This window comes from Rosa rugosa, chromosome 2 (assembly GCF_958449725.1).
Source record: "Rosa rugosa chromosome 2, drRosRugo1.1, whole genome shotgun sequence".
NCBI lineage: Eukaryota > Viridiplantae > Streptophyta > Magnoliopsida > Rosales > Rosaceae > Rosa > Rosa rugosa.
The window spans coordinates 4,575,827-4,590,987 of NC_084821.1; the positions used below are offsets into that span (position 1 = coordinate 4,575,827).

Below are 15,161 nucleotides of genomic sequence, written 5' to 3' on the forward strand. Positions count from 1 at the left end.
CTCTCTAAGTAACAAAGGGATGAGGGTAAAATAGTCTAAAAACTAAAAAAAAAAAAAAAAAAAAACTTAATGGGGTATTAGGGAAGACTTCCATAGAGTGTTTTGGGTAAGGAGAAATTAAAAAAACTTAATGGGGTAAACAGAAGAAAAAAAATCCCTAGAAATGGGGTAAATGGACAAAAACCCATAATACAAATGCTTCTGGGATACAATCCAGGGCATGCATGCTGCAAATTCAGATTAGTTTTGAAAGCTATTGTTTGTTTCTCTGAAAACTAATTCCAGAGTCGCTAGCCATACAGGCCAATTAACCATCCAATTCCATCATTCCGACCTTTTAACGTGCATTTCATATTCTTCGTCAATGACATAAAAGGGCACTGTTTTGTGCACGTACTTCTTCTACATCATATGCATTGAACTACATATAAAGCATAAGGGGTAATTACAGCAGTTAAATTATGTACCAGAGAACCCTTATCATCAAGCTAGTATACATATGAACAAATGGCAATTCATCTGATATGTGTTACATTTTAGATACACGAGCCCAACCATTTGGTAAGTCACGACTCGTCAGCCTTCGGTTCAAGTACAACAGGGATTTTCTCTTTCTGATCACCACGCAACACCTCTACAATCACCTGAGTTCAAAGCAGTATATTATTGAAAGATGCACAAAACATGCAGTCACCTCAGTTTTGCCCATCTAAAATCCCCATTAGAGACTAGAAATTCAATAAAACTCATCACCATATTATGAAGAAATGTGTGATTGTACCAGAATTAATAGATCTAAACGGTTCCAGGGTAGTTTTAATTTGGAAATAATATAGGAACAAGGTCATGAAATGGAAGACTATACCTTATCACCCACGTGACATTGGTCAAGAATTCTATACAGGTCGCTGCCATTGGTGACTTTTTTTCCATTCACAGAAGTTATAATGTCACCCAATATGAGTCTGCCATAGGAATCACGCTTTGTTGGTAGCAATCCCTGCATATTGGAGGCTCATGAGCTTTACTTAAGTGGAAGCACAACAGCATATTTCCATACCACGATTCTAGAATCATGTTAACTTGAAAGTGGAAATCAGTTTCTGTAGTACATGAAACTCGAGGAAAAAAAATGGGGCAAAAAGTACCGCTTTTCCAGCTGGACCATTTGCCGGTGCATCTAGGACAAGTACTCCACTGACCCCCAACTGTTCAACAGATTGATCGGGTGCAAATTTAATTCCTAAAATAGGTCTGGTGACCTTCCCGAATTTGACCAACTGGTCAACGATGCCATTTACCTGAATATTTTTGAAAAGAAGAAAGAAGGAGTCGGAAGAGATATCTCTCGCATGAAAGAATTGAAGGATTATTAGTGAAAGGAACTTCATTAATGTCTACTAACAGTATCAACTGGAATAGAAAACCCAACACCGGATGATGCACCCGATGGAGAATATATTGCGGTATTTATCCCGATAAGGCTCCCTGCACTGTCTAGAAGTGGCCCCCCACTATTACCGGGGTTAATGGCAGCATCTGTCTGTATAACATCTTGGATTGGACGACCAGTTGCAGCAGAACTGATTTCTCTGCGTAGTCCACTATTCTTATAGGAAAGGAACTATGTTGGACAAATACATACCGTGGACAAAAAGTTCACAGGGGAAAAAAATTTACAAGAGCTAAAACAATACAAAGCAACCATCTAAGAAAAACTAGCTAATAGCTGCCTTCTAAATATGAAGCTTATTTCGTGCATGACTCAGGAGTCAGGAGTGAAAGAATTGAATAAAGATAGAACAATGGACTTCTTTCTAAGAGAAATGGGTAATGGACTTTGTACCTGATAACACCAGTTGTAAGGGTATGGTCAAGCCCAAACTGCAAGTTACACACAAGGAAATAAAAGCCTCAGTTAAATGCAACCATGCAACCATCTAGAAAGATGTAATCAGAGCCTTCATAACCAGTTAGTGAGTGAAGGATCATGCCATTATAAGGCTTGTTAAAAGTCAACAGCATTTCATACCTAACTGTATCAGTAGCATTTCATACCTAACTGTATTAGTAGTTATAAAAGCCTCTTGTTTGATAGAAGGCAAAACCCTGCTATGGCAAAAGCAATTCTAGAGGGATGGTCTTCTTTGTCTTTAATTAACAGAAAAGATGGGTACAAATAATACATTCAACTTTCAACCCATTATCCAGAGATAAAGAATCAATACATTAAGTGATTTAAATAATAGAGAATCTTAGTAAATCACAAGGTGTTTGATTACGTAATTTGTGGACAATTTTGTGACATACAGTTCTAAAATCAACATCATCACTAAGTGATTTAAACAAATAGAGGATCATAGTAAATCACAGGTTTGATTATGTAAGATATGTCTAATGTATTAACAAGTGATACCAACAATGCAAGGACGAACCAATTATGAAGTGATATCAAGCTTACAGGATTGCCGATAGCAAACACTTTCTGGCCAACTAGCAAGTCTGCAGAGACACCAATTGGTATGGGCCTTAGTTTGTCTTTCGGTGCATCAACATGTAAAACCGCAACATCCTTGTCTTGGTCGAATCCAACAACTTTTGCATCGAAAGTCGACTGGTCAGCAAGAGTGACCCTGGAAAGAACTAGCATATCTTTAGATGCAAACCATGAGAGGCGCCATTTCACCGCAAAAGAAAAGAAAAGGAATACAAAATGAAATCTCCATCAAATAGAAAGCTTAGCTCAATTAGCAAAGATGTCCCACACATGACAGGAGAAACATAAAATTGCGCTCAACAGACTTTAAGAAGAGTTGCATAATACAAAGTATCATTTTGAGATGATGAAACCACCAAATATAGAGAGGCCCATCAATTAGTAGAAAATACAGTTCCATAAGCACCACACACTTTTAAGTTTTAACAAGATTCCATAAATGGCAGAAGAAATAACAAATTAACCAAGTATCTGAGTCTTACAAACAAATCTTGTACACTCCAGTCCCGATAACTATACTGAAATGAAGTGTATGTTAAATTTTAAATGAGCTACATTCCTACAATTTACAATTGTATCTAACTTGTAGGCTACAGACCGCAATGAATCTATCGAAATTGAAGGCCAAAAGTATAGATAATTCATACACCTTTAGCACACTTTTGTACCACTTATCAATACATAGCTAAACCATTTCATCCTTAGCTAAACCAGACGCCCGCTAAAGCATCAGATTGAAGTAACAGAACACTATATATAGCTAGGCATTCCAATGGAACAAGAATTAGAATCCAACGAACCTGAGATCAGAAGCGCCGCGAATCACGTGGTAATTGGTGACAATGTTCCCACCTTTATCCCACACAAACCCCGACCCAGACCCCTGCGGCACCTCAAACACGTGCAAAGTAAACGCATCCTGCCTAAACAAACCCCACAAACACTCACCCCATCAAAAACCAGTCCACGAAAACCACAGAATTGTCAACGAATCGAAACAAAATCAGAGCCATTACCTGGCCGCGAGATTGGTGATGTAAACCACAGAGGGAGTGTTCTCCTGGAACAGCCGCACCGTAGCCAGCTCATCCGTCTGCAGCTTCCTCTGCGGCGTGACCACAAAAGCAGAGGCCGAGTCGACGTCGGCGACGAGCAGGGACAGAGCCAGAGCTAGAGAAGTGCAGAGAAGGAGCAAGGAGTCGAAGGCAAAGGAGAATGGATTCTTGGTGGTGAGGAGAAGCTTGTTGAGACATGGAGGGCAGAAGGGTCTGCAGGGAAGCAGAGAGCGTATTCATATTACAAAATGCTCATGGCGGATTCTAGATTGTAGTGAAAGCAGCTGGATATATATACCTTTTTTTAATAATAAAAAAGAAATAATTGGGTTTCTTTCACACTTAACCGTTATGTCCTTGTAACCACTATTTGAAAGGAATTTTTCCCTCGAGCCAAATGACTAAGCTGATATGTACAATGCTATATCCTTCTCAGGAAATTTCGTGCTTTTTATAAAAATCTAAAGCAGAAATCTTTGTCATCAATTTGTTATCCTAATCGATCAGTCTAATCCGCTTTGGTAAATAATGTAGTGAAGTAAAAAGGAAAATTACATGGGGTGAAAACTGAACAATTTCTGACCTATGAAAGCGAACAATTCATTAGATTAGATTAGACTCTCCTAGGAGTACTCTAGAAGGATCAGCATATTCACAAAACTCATGATCGGAACTCCCATTTTATATCCCTCAAAAGAAAGAAAAGTAAAACCTCCTATATATTGAGATAAAGGCGGTTGGGATTCCAAACCCATATGGCTCTAGAATGCTCGGTGGAAATTTCCAATTGCGAAAAAAATCCAGTCTCTGAGCATTGATTAGTTTCAACTCCAAAGGCTTCTGTAAATGAGCCACTCACGACGCAAAGTTACAGAATTTTTCGCAAGGGTTGTAATTCCATTGGTACGCCGTCAAAATTTCCAGCATGTATATTTGACTCTAGCATCGGCCGTTTCCCAGCTTCCCAAACAATGCCTTCTGCCAGGTGCTCCTTACTTGGTGTCAACATTACAAAATTTGGATCGGCTCTTTGGTAGCTGAAAAACGATCAAAATGAACAAATGAACCATCAGAAGTATGGCCTCAAAATGGAGAGCCCATTGACCCTTACACAAACAAATCATCCATCCCTGAAAAGAAGAAGAAAACAGAAAAAAAGAAAATAACAGAACGAAAGAACAAGCAAATATGTGAACCTGGCTTTTCTGATATTCTCAACACGAATGCCAAAACCGTAAGCTGTATTTCCAAATATGTGATCTCTGACAGCTGCACACACAAAAGGATCAGATGTCAATAAGGATCCAGAACTTATAAGGAAAATAAAAGTGTCATTCAGACCCAAATCCAAGACATATACACTGGTCCTTCAGATGTCAAAAATGGTGTAGCAACTCATAGGGTGTGCATCAAACAAAACAAATTTACCATGTATATATACTTCATTAGTTTAGGAAACATGGACTGCCATCACCACTAGAAACTGCATTAGTCCTATAGTTAAATGTGAAATGATCATTGGATCCCTAGATATAATTACTTGAGAAAACTGGCACCATTTAGAATATGCATGGGTAACAAAGCTAAAATAGTAATTATTCCCATCATATGACCGCAAGATAGATGAATTTGTTCTGTCACAGCCTTACAACTCATGGCATGCATGCCATACAAACAATGTCCCCATTTATGCCTGTAGATATGTTTATATGCATAGCAATCCTGGTACTTAACCAACTCTTCAATTAGGTGATAATAGGTCTGATGAGTCTCACAAAATCTAACATATATAGATACCTGAAATGCTGAATGTGAAAGAAGGTTTCCACCATGATTTAAATGCCAATGCTAGCGATGAGCTGAGAGGGCCCACCTTTCCCTGCAGGGATAAATAGAAATTGAGCACAGGTTTCATGATCTTGATATGCTCCAATATCACAAGCATAAGATTGCATCAGATAGGGTACCTTCAGCAAAAAGTTCTTGTTGGCTTGCCAAGATGCAGCTATTTGAAAGGTGGAATCTGGTATATTCTTAGGATCTGGTACTTTGTTTGAGTTTGATTCATCGTCTGATGTTTTGGTATCATCAAACCTATCAACCCTATAAACCAGCATCAAAATATAATCAGTCACCCAAAATTTCTATTACTTTTTTAATATATATCTAATAATTCACCTTGATTGTAATTCAAAGCCAAAATCGATATAATTCGTAATCCCAACAACTTGATTTTCTTCGAGGGGGTTTTTCACCTGTAGCATTAAAGCAGTACAAAGTAATGAATGCCATATATGTCGACTAAAAAAATATCAAAAAACCATTGTTGATAGACTCATACCCGTCTTTGGACCACCACGTGTTGATAGAACGAGGCAGTGAACTGCAGTAGAAAAAATCAGTGTTTGAGATCCACCGAATAGTTGTATAACACAATATCAATCGTGACTCACAGTGACTAGCGCCAGAACACAACCATACATATATATAATTATTAGCTTTAACTTTTACAGGTGCTCGAGTTACAATAGTATGCAGGCTATATGCAGATATATTGGACTGGAATCAGTTTGCACTCTAATCAATGGATCAAACTAAACAAAAACAAACCTGATTACTTCTAGAAAGCTCGAGACCAAAATTGAATGATGGACTCAAAGGGCTGCCTGACCCCACTCCATACCCAATCGCACCACTCCAATTCTTTAAGTCTTTGTATTTTTGACCATCTTTGCTCCCAACTTAAAAAATAAAAGAATAAAAAAAAAATTAAATACCAAATAGTTTCATCTTCAATCAAATTGTATTAAGAATTTAAGATCCTTATCTATACTTTTAAGGAAACAGCTCGAAGCACTGAGTTTGAAGGTCCCACACAGTGGCAAGGTGCACAAAAGCAACCAAATTGAAAGTGAATAATCAAAAATTTGTAGAGTAAATAAATGGAGTGGGCTGCAATGAACCAACACATATGTAGACCAACAGATGCCGTCAGGTTTTCTGTTAGATTGACCCCGTCAACTCGCATAGGACAGGAAAGATGAAACTGTTATTCCTGTTGTTACCAGAGGGGCTTTTAAGGAAGAAGGAGAAAGGCATGTGCATAGAGGAAGGGTTTTCATCGGACAGATAAGCAGAGCGCTTCGCTTCTTCTTCTACCTATCCAACAATAATTCAATTCAAATGCAAATGGGTTGTACGTTGTTGGGTGCTAATCACTCTCTCAATCCAAAACCCAGTCAAGTCTGCCTCTCTCTCTCTCAAACGACCTCCGCGTGCGTCTCCAATACTGCTCCTCTCTCTCAATCAAAACTCTCTTCTTTTTAGTCTGGGTTGTTACAAAATCCGACGACGATAATCAAATAACTGCCTGCTCCCCACCCACTTTTTTTCATCCTGCAAACTGCAACACTCTGCACGTGGTACATCTCTCTCTCTCTCTCTCTCTCTCTCTCTCTCTCTCTCTCTCTCTCTCTCTCTCCTATTATCACCTGTTTTTGTAATATTTTGTTTGTGAAAGCCCCTTGCTTCAGTTCCATTGAATTCTAATTTGGCTGGGCAATGTACCCAATTTCAATTTACTTGTATTTCATCCACTTGCTCATAGTTTTATTGAGAATTGAGGTTTGGATTGCTGTGGGTTGTAGTTAGTTATTTTGGAATTAGATTGTTAAGAGATTGTGCTTTTATACTATGGTGTGCAATTCTGCTCTCAACTATTCTTGATTATGATGAAATTTCCATTCTAAAGAAACTTTCAGGTTTGCTCATATGCTTGATTTTGCAAAGAGGATATCTTGGTTTCATATTATTTATATTGGGATACTGGTAATGATTTTTGATACTTCTGCTCACATTCGAATTCTAGTGTTCTTAGCTTAAGTGTTAGGATTATATTTGTTTTGTTGAGAGGTCATGATTTGGACTCCAAATCAGTTCAAACTTGCAAAAAATGATGGATGATACTGAATGTTTTTCATTTGTTGCCAGGATGGTAGTTTTAGGTTAATCTAGAACTTATTGCATGGACTTCTTGGACTTCTTATAATAAGTTTCAATTTATTCAGTAGCAAGCAGCTTTGGAGGACAGTAAAAATAAGGTCAACTTACGTTAAAGCTCCTTTTAGTTGTATCTTGTATCTTCATATATCGGGGGTGGTTAATTTTCTGAAACTGGTTTAGGGGAAGTTTTTTCCCAATTTTTTTAGTCAGGTTGTTAGATTCTCTGGTTATACATGTTAAGTTTTCAGGTCGATTGGCAAAGTTTTCAGGTTGCTACTTCACCTCAGATACCTGCAAAAAAACAAAAAGGGGGGTTTTAATTTCCTCATTGTTGTTAAACAGAAGATGTGTCCCTATACACTTGTGTATTTTCTTATTATAGATTAAAAAATAGAGTAACTTACGCAGCGATGGTATCAAATTACCTTCTTCTTCTTTTCTTTTTCATTTTTTTTTTCAACTTACTACTGAGATGCCATTTTGGTCATACACTTATTTATTTTTTGGTTTTGAATGGAAAAACCTGAAATCATGAGTCCTGCTTTTTAGTTACTCAATTGTACTTTCATTTTATTCATAGTTTAACATTTACTAACTATTACTATATGGGTTGTTTCTCAGAATTTGTTAGGGTTGTGTTGTCACTAACAGTGTAATCTGATTTCAGGTTGATAAAGCTTTTCTGAAGCAGCTCAAACTGTTCCAGAGTTAATTTTTTCAACTTAGCTTTCATTTTGTTATTAAGATTTGGTTGTATTCAATTTAATTGTGATTTGTATTCTTATGGATTTTGTGGCAATTTTGGTTGAAAGAACAGGGAATGGTAAGAGACTTGGAAAGGGAGGATTTCAGACATGAAAGCTTTGGAAATGTTATCCCCTCAAGGTATGAAATCCTGGATCCATCATTTTTTTGTTTGTTTTCCCATATAGGTAGGAACATAGGCGATAATGAAAGCAAAGAAGTCTACAATAGTTTCTTACTGAAAAACTGTCCGAGTTATATAACAGTAGATAGGCACAGATTGTGGTAGCTGTCAGAAAGTCATATATTTTCTCAGTGGAACCAAATTGTTTATATCAGTGATATCGAACAAAATTAGACTGACAGGAGATAGAAAATTTGGTAAGATTTATGTGTCCTACAGAGGTTGTGCTAATGGTTTCTTGGTTTGCCTTTTTCTCTGTTTAGCTATTATGTTCTTCAGTATGGAATATATTGTATATCAATAACTTTGTTTGGATATACTCTATTTGACCTCATTTTAATGAATGCTTGACATTTCCAGCTACATATTTTGATTCTTAAACGGTCTGCATTGATATTTGAGTGCGGTATATGCTCTGGTCAACCTTTCGCCTAATCTTTTGCTCGTGGTTTTAGGACCTTATGCCCTCAGAATAGATGCTGAAGCCTGCAGCATAAGGGAGGAACTTGATAAACTGATGACACTGCAGCAGCCTTTAAGTGGAAGTTGTAACAATTCATCGGAGACCGCAAAAGATGCAACGGTAGAGGTATACTTGATTTTCCTGCATAGGCAAATGAGCATAAAATCCATATAAACAGATCCGTACTGCACAAATTTTGTTTAAGATAATTTTATACATGATCCAACTGAATTTCCATTTTAGTAAGGCACCCGATTTCTGTGTGCATGCTTGTTCTAATTTGTCTTCCGATTTTTCTATGCCTCTGTAATAACCATTTAATATTAGGTGCTCCCATTTATCACATCAAAAGGCACAACATACATTTTTGCTTGCTGTATTTTATCTCTTTATTCACAACTAAGCACTTCTGTTGGTCCTTATTTTTTGAATAGTGGACCGTGGTCAATCAGTTTTCTCAAACATGGTCTCAGTTAATTTTTCAAGGAAGGAAAAAAATGTGAATGGAGTCTTTGGGTTCAGTATGTTTCAGTTGTGCTAAACTAGCTGTACGGTTCAGGCAGTTGAACTTGACCATTAGTGATACTTGTACCTGATACAGTTGTGTTGATATAAATTTATTTCTTTATTTAACTAAAGAAGTTGTGACTCATCAAAACTGAAAGCTCTAATTTCCTTGCAGCATTTAAAAGCAGCACTCGTAGAAATTCAACTATGTTCCAGGTTGGAGTCTCTGTCACTAAAAGAAGAAATCCTTGAACAATGGGGACTCACCTGAGCTGCACACTGAAAAGGTCCCAGTTTGATGTCATTTCAGCTATCCAGTAAAAGGGCGTTAGAACAAGCATTTCTTGGTTGCAATGGATAAAAATAGTACCGAATAGGCAAATATTAAGATACAAAATTTGAATTATACTATAAAAGTTCATCTAAATGCCGTACTTTATTCATTTATCTGAAAACTGAGTGATTCCTTTGAGGGGTACTGCATGTGCTTAGTTAATAATGAACAATCTTCTTTTTCCATATTACTATTGAACTCTCCTTTTAAATTGCAGGTCGAAAAATTGAAAGTTTTATCAGAATCTCTTGCTAATTCCACCTCACAAGCAGAAAAGCGCATTTTGGACCACAGTTTTGAACTTAGCTTTCATTTTGTTATTAAGATTTGGTTGTATTCAATTTAATTGTGATTTGTATTCTTATGGATTTTGTGGCAATTTTGGTTGAAAGAACAGGGAATGGTAAGAGACTTGGAAAGGGAGGATTTCATACATGAAAGCTTTGGAAATGTTATCCCCTCAAGGTATGAAATCCTGGATCCATCATTTTTTTTTTCTTTCCCATATAGGTAGGAACATAGGCGATAATGAAAGCAAAGAAGTCTACAATAGTTTCTTACTGAAAAACTGTCTGAGTTATATAACAGTAGATAGGCACAGATTGTGGTAGCTGTCAGAAAGTCGTATATTTTCTCAGTGGAACCAAATTGTTTATATCAGTGATATCGAACAAAATTAGACTGACAGGAGATAGAAAATTTGGTAAGATTTATGTGTCCTACGGAGGTTATGCTAATGGTTTCATCTATTCAAGATGTGTACAAGTGTAAGCTACACTCTATATTTGGCTTCATTTTATTGACTGTTTCTATACTTCCTTGTGGGTGCTTCTTTGTTTAATTCTTCTTACAATTTGTTCTAATTTTTCTTTTCAATTAGTGTAATTGTAAATTTTCCCCTCTTTCTCTTGAGTGGGTGAGTAAATCCCCTATTCAATATTTGCATTCAGCATCATCTCATCAAGCTCTGCATGTAGCCTTGTGGGTGCTTTACTGAACCGTTTGAACTCTTTCGTAACTATGATCTTGTGCTTTACACATTGACTGACATTACTTGATATTCTCATTGAAGTATTGGTTTTGGGTTTTCAAATTCCGATACATACTTTTATTACGATAAGCTGACAAAGAGTTCTGGGTAATCATGTCTATTGCCCTGGAACTAATAAGTTTGACAAAGAGTATAGTCCAGTAAAGACTTGACTTTAAAGTTTTAAAGTTTTGTGAAGCATCCCTGATGGAGAATGCTTGTCCTCTTTAAATTGAGACAGTTCTTGGAGACTCCTCCCTGTTCATTGCTTACATCAGATTTGTATTTTCACTTTTCCAGCCAAGAAAATTGGTATCAGAGCCGAGGTAGTAGATCTAATTAGGTAGTGTCTAAGAGTGTTATATAGTCTAGTGACCATTGCAGCTTTCGTGCTTGGGTAATGAATTTAACTTTCTTGAGGGTCAGTTACTAGATTCATGATTTCAGTTTGATTGAGTTAATTTGTATGATTGTGTGTCATCTGTTCAGAATGTGAAAGTGTTGCATAAAGACACCATATTAGCTTTTGAAATCTCTAGTTATATCTCAGCATAATTTTTGGTTATTATTTTGATTCATCCTTCAATATTGATTTCAGCTAAGCTGTGTTTTCTTTAAAATTGGACATTCCAACACTTTCTCCAAACAAGTTTCGTCCAAAACAAAATACATTTGAACCCACCCGTAGCTCCTTCCCAAAGAAAAGTCAGTCAGCTGGAATTTTGCAAAAACTGCCCTGCAGCATAGCCCTCTTCGGTATTTCTGTTTCTCAACTTATTGGCCTCCAAATATTCTGAAATTTTGACATATTTCTTTTCAGTCAGTTAACAAAGGATCTGGAAAGTTTCGTCTTATTTCGATGTGTAGTGAATTTTCGGTGATTAAGTCTGCATTTGGAAAAGCTCCAGCACTCTAAATGTCTCCTTTGATTTTCTGTTGAGATTTGAACTTCCACTTGAATTATTTAACCTCTGGTTTTTGTGTATATTGAACTATATTTCCCAATGCTCGTTTCGAAACTGATTTCTTGTCATTTGGACTTCCAATGAATTTTTTTGGTGGCCTTTTGCTACTGCAATATTTTTCTAAAACCTGGCAATTCAGTCTATCTGCATCCATCTTTTTCCTTACTTTCGAAGTCCGATTTGCTTGAAAATTTAGTATGTCTTTCTTTAACATGGTTACTTTTAGCCTGAAAAGTTTCAAGTTCATTGCTGCAGAAATGAAGTTTTAGTAAATCTTCAAAGTTAAGTTGTTCATGCCTTAACTCTCCAGCCCACTTATGTCTCCCTTTCGTTATAACTCTATTGAATCAGCTTTCAGTTCTTCATCTACAGTTTTCAAGTTCAGAAAATGTATTTTGTTGCTTGATTAACATATAGTTTCATTTGGTTTAATGTTACTTACATTTCCTTCTTCAAATCAAAGTCCATCCCGAAGTACTTCATACTTTTAGGCTAAGATTGTATCGATCTTGGTCTTATTCGGTCTTATTCACATTTTCTCTTACTTGAGAACCCCTTAAGTCATACCCGGGTTTGGGGTGTGACATGTGTATGTTCTGTGGGTACAGCTTATGAAGACACGAAGACGATTGGAGCTTCTTCTAGAGGATCTTCCTTGCGATTTTAGTCTATCGGAGTATTATGACACATCAGATGAACTTATAGAACTCCCTCTCTCTGCAGACACAAATATGCCATATCTGCATGCATATAGACTTCTTATGTAATGTTCTCTCTCCCTCCCTCCCTCTCTCTCTGTGCAGACACAAATGTGCCATATCTGCATGCATATAGACTTCTTATGTAATGTTGAATGACAAGTTGACAACTATCATTTTTTTGCAGCAATCATGTGGATCTGGGATCCTAGCTGATGGTCGGCTTGCTGATTTGATCTGAAGAGTTGCTACGTTTGGGATGGTATTAATGAAAGCTCGACTTGCGCTAGATGTGCTTTTATTTTATTGTAGAAGAAGTTGCTACCCCAGGCTGAGCTTGGCTTCCTCAACATAGGAAGCCGCCCCTCAAGAAGAAAGAGCTCTGCTGGAATTGGACATCTTCGGGCAATTCCATGGGTGTTTGCATGGACTCAAACCAGATTTGTCTTCCAGCTTGGCTTGGAGTTAAACCCCTTGTTGATCTTTTTGTGAGAGCATCAAACACACCAGCCATAAAGATGTATGGGAAGGTGATATATCTTTAAGTTACTTTTGATATCTACTTCCAGATTTTCACTTATATAAGAAAGAAAAAAACGTGTGAACTCTGCTGCCATGAGTTCCCTTTTATGAACTGAATTTTTGCACATGTATTGAAATATTTAGTTAGTACTTCCTAGATGGAATAGATGCTTAAACCAGGTTTTGACACTTGCAGAGTCCCATATTGAATCTGTCATTCTTGCCAAGATTATAGGAGCTATGCAGACGTACTTCCTAGTTCCAATCTCTGCCTCATGTTTTACCTTTTTTACCAAGCTTTGTGGTTGTGACTAGGGAAATGTTTTGTTGGCAGGCCATCCCTTGGATGAGAAATTATAATGGTGTTTGGGTGCTATATTTTTACATTTAGACTCATGAAGATCTATCAGTGATTGTCATCCTTCCCAAAGGTTTCTTTTAGGGTATGTTTCTGTGGAATCTGACAAAAGAAGAGAATTGTTTTCAACACTCTCAAGTTCAACAATGTGATGCTTAGAAGCACAAAATTGGTTCATAGTTCAAGTGGTGACTTAGAATGATTTATTGGGCAATTCTTTACATTCCTAGAAAGACTTTTATTTCGAGCAGTAAAACATTTCAAAATTGTCATGATGTAATTTGGTCGGAATTTGCTTTCTCAAAATTCGCTTTTGGATTGGAGCAGTTTATCATACATCAGATGCATCCCAACATGGCTATTAATTCCAATTCCTTCATGACACTGCATTTTCCCCTTCTGAAGTTCTGATGTATATCGAGGGCAATTTTCAACAAGAGCAACAATAAGAGATCTCAAGTACCTGCAACAAAAGCAAGAAGAAATTATTGTATCAATTCCAAAACATGAATGCTTCAACTAATTAATAACTAAATCACAATTTAACATTTCATCTATATTATTAGTTTATACAAAAAAATAAAATGAACATGGTGCACATAAACGTCAAGGGACAGAGGAGTTCACAGACCATAAAAGGAAAGATAACCCAAGTTCGTGGAAGATATAATTTTGTAATACACCTAATAAACAAGTTAGACCACATTACTAGGTACATAAGGATTTTGTGCGATCTAAAAATTCGTAACTGGAAATCGGTAAATTTGAGATTTACTCATCTATTTATAGCGTATTAATAGGTACTCTGTAAAAAAAAATTAACCTGATCCACGGTAATTTCGACATCAGACAAAGTGGTCAACTCTTTATATACTTATACTTCCCTGAGGGGAGCTATACCAAAAGGAGATAAACTTCTAGAAATTTTTTAATTAGTTTATATAGCCCATACCCATGAGAGTGTGAGAGCTAACATATCGAAAAAATAAATTGTGAATGACAGATTATGAGCATATTAGTTTTATGCAGTATTTAGGGTTTAGAGTTGACCTAATAGATCGAGACCCAAACGACGACAAAAATAGCTGAAATTTTGACCATAACTATATCTTCTTATCATAATAACATCCAGGAGCCAATTTTAATAAATTATGCTCCTCCACCAAGTTGCTCTTGGAAGGTATAATTTGTTAATACACCTAAGAAACAAGTTAGACCACATTATTAGGCATATAAGGATTTTGTGCAATCTAAAAATTCGTAACTGGAAATCGGTAAATTTGAGATTACCCATCTATTTATAGCGTATTAATAGGTACTCTGTAAAAAAATTAACTAGATCCGCAATCATTTCGACATCTGACAAAGTGGTCAACTTTTTATATACTTATACTTCCCTAAGGGGAGCTATAACAGAAGGAGATAAACTTCTAGAAATTTTTAAATTAGTTTATATAGCCCATGTCCGTGAGAGTGTGAGAGCTGACATATCAAAAAAATAAATTGCGAAGGACAGGTTATGAGCATATTAGTTTTATGTGGTATTTAGGGTTTAGAGTTGACTAAGTAGATCGAAGCCTAAATGATGACGAAAATAGCTGAAATTTTGATCATAATCATATCTTCTTATCATGATAACATCCAATGGCCAATTTTGATAAATTATGTTTCCTCCACCAAGTTGTTGTTAGAAGGTATAATTTTGTAATACACCTAATAAACAAATTAGACCATATTACTAGGCATATAAGGATTTTGTGCAATCTAAAAATTCGTAACTGGAAATCGGTAAATTTGAGACT

At 36.5% G+C, this 15,161-nt stretch overlaps 2 protein-coding genes and 1 long non-coding RNA gene across 10 annotated transcripts; 1 reads left to right on the forward strand and 2 right to left on the reverse strand.

Annotated features, from left to right (window-relative positions):
- Positions 1-365: 365 nt before the first annotated feature.
- On the reverse strand, positions 366-3,788 carry LOC133730198 (protease Do-like 1, chloroplastic; the record flags this gene model as incomplete). Its single annotated transcript, XM_062157832.1, has 8 exons — positions 366-644; positions 866-1,000; positions 1,149-1,301; positions 1,406-1,604; positions 1,847-1,884; positions 2,462-2,633; positions 3,298-3,420; positions 3,514-3,788. Coding segments are annotated over 8 exons (1,173 nt in total), but the record flags the coding sequence as incomplete, so codon positions are not given.
- A 328-nt stretch (positions 3,789-4,116) lies between these two features.
- Positions 4,117-6,651, reverse strand: LOC133730199 (uncharacterized). Its single transcript, XM_062157833.1, has 8 exons — positions 6,618-6,651; positions 6,163-6,293; positions 5,894-5,935; positions 5,731-5,807; positions 5,520-5,655; positions 5,350-5,431; positions 4,749-4,821; positions 4,117-4,589 (listed from the first exon to the last, which is right to left on the reverse strand). The coding sequence occupies exons 1-8, from the start codon at positions 6,649-6,651 to the stop codon at positions 4,421-4,423; spliced, it is 744 nt and encodes a 247-aa protein (XP_062013817.1). The 3' UTR covers positions 4,117-4,420.
- A 46-nt stretch (positions 6,652-6,697) lies between these two features.
- On the forward strand, positions 6,698-13,658 carry LOC133730147 (uncharacterized). 8 transcript variants are annotated; one of them, XR_009856642.1, is made up of 7 exons: positions 6,698-6,974; positions 7,304-7,380; positions 7,543-7,652; positions 8,222-8,439; positions 12,667-13,009; positions 13,198-13,249; positions 13,336-13,658. It is a non-coding gene; the product is annotated as an uncharacterized LOC133730147 (long non-coding RNA). The 8 variants fall into 8 exon arrangements; XR_009856640.1 differs by lacking the exon at positions 7,304-7,380 and having other exon boundaries at positions 6,699-6,974; positions 13,336-13,654; XR_009856638.1 differs by lacking the exons at positions 7,304-7,380; positions 7,543-7,652 and having other exon boundaries at positions 6,702-6,974; positions 13,336-13,648.
- The last annotated feature ends 1,503 nt before the right edge of the window (positions 13,659-15,161 follow it).